This window comes from Aptenodytes forsteri, unplaced genomic scaffold (assembly GCF_000699145.1).
Source record: "Aptenodytes forsteri isolate BGI_AS27 unplaced genomic scaffold, ASM69914v1 Scaffold110, whole genome shotgun sequence".
NCBI classification, from domain to species: domain Eukaryota; kingdom Metazoa; phylum Chordata; class Aves; order Sphenisciformes; family Spheniscidae; genus Aptenodytes; species Aptenodytes forsteri.
The window spans coordinates 521922-523426 of NW_008794583.1; the positions used below are offsets into that span (position 1 = coordinate 521922).

The window sequence follows — 1505 nt, forward strand, 5'->3', positions numbered from 1 at the left end:
ATGCACAGAAGGGGCTGAGCGCAATGTCCACGGGGCTTCTTGCTATTGCTATGTGCATCCCTCCTACCACCCAAAATAATAACCGGTGACTAAGGTCTCAAGGACAAATGCATTTCTGTGCATGAGTCTTGTGCAATCTGTTTTTGTCTTTTCTGGAGGATATTAGTAGCAGTCGTGTCTTGCCCAGGACAGGGGTGATGCTCAGCACAGGAGAGTTTAACGCTGATTTTCTTTTCAGGTGATGATCTCATTCATTGAATGAGAAAGGACATATGAGTATTTTCAGTGTCACCAACCATGTACCAAGTTTCATAACAGCTGGTGTTTTTCTTGCAGTCCCCAGCCTTTCAGAATTGTTAGTTCTAGCTTTAATTCTAGCTTTTTTAATTCTAGCTAGAATTGTTAATTCTAGCTTTCAGTTAAAAGCAGAAACCACATCATAACAGAAGCAGGGAAGCCTCTATCCTTTTTTATTGTGGTTACAGGAAAAAAAAAATCTTTAAACAGTCAAAAACCTAAGAGGCAAAGGAAAAGAACCTCAAAACATATGACTACTAATCACTTCTAGGGTTTTCTTGGGATGAGTGGGGTTGGCAGCAGGGCATGGGTGCACTGCCCGGCTCCCCTCGCTCAGCCTTTGCGCAGGGCTGTAACACACCAGGGCCAGGCTGCTCCCAGCTGCAAAACCCCTTCCCTGGTTGCCTCCCTGCCTTTCCAGCAGCACCTCTGCCAGGTCCTGGCTGTGCAGGGAGATGGATTTGGCTTCTCTCTCTGCCAGCTCTGCCCTTGACTCTTTACATCCCTTAGTCCAGCTCACGGAGGCAGATATCTGCTGAGTTCATCTGCCGCCGGCACATGCATGACAAGCTTCAGAAAACACAAGAAGTAAAGTCTTCACTGAATTCAATTGCACTGTTTTACGCAGCAATATCATTCTCCCTAAAATGCAACACTAAATGGTCTCCTTGTGCACATGTGCTGAAGGGCTGGCTGCTTTCTCAAGGGTGACTTCCCCTGGTTAAGATATATGACCTGCTAGTAACTGTATAGACCCTATATTCCTCTACACCGAGCTGCACCCCTATAGTGTGCACGGAAAATAAGGATGAGGAGTTTAAGGAAACGCCAACACAAGAGAGGTCTCGGGAACTTAATGCTTTATTGTCTCACGGGCACCTCACGGGGCCAAAGCACAGCCCAGTGCATCAGGCAGAGGCAGCAGGGAAGCACAAGTGATGCCCCTTCCCCAGGGAGCGATGGTCCCGGAGGGCAGAGGAGAGGGTTTGCAGCCGGGCAGCTCCAGGCTTGCAAAGCTTTGGGGAGGCCGGAGGGAGCTGGTCCATGCGTGGCCTTTGCTGCCGGAGCCGGGGCGTGCAGGACACGCCATCACTTCAGCTTCTGTGAGGGCAGCTGGTGGACCTGCTGCTGCTGCTGCTGCTGCTGCTGGCACTGGACCTGTGGCTTCCCGTGGCAGCCACCACCGCCAGAGCTGTGGCAGCCACCAC

At 50.6% G+C, this 1505-nt stretch overlaps 1 protein-coding gene across 1 annotated transcript in view; it reads right to left on the minus strand.

Annotated features, from left to right (window-relative positions):
* Positions 1 to 1386: 1386 nt before the first annotated feature.
* LOC109279263 (loricrin-like) overlaps positions 1387 to 1505 on the minus strand; it is a 4569-nt gene continuing 4450 nt past the window's right edge. The window contains exon 3 of the mRNA XM_019470279.1: positions 1387 to 1505. Within this exon, the coding sequence (XP_019325824.1) occupies positions 1387 to 1505 (119 nt within the window).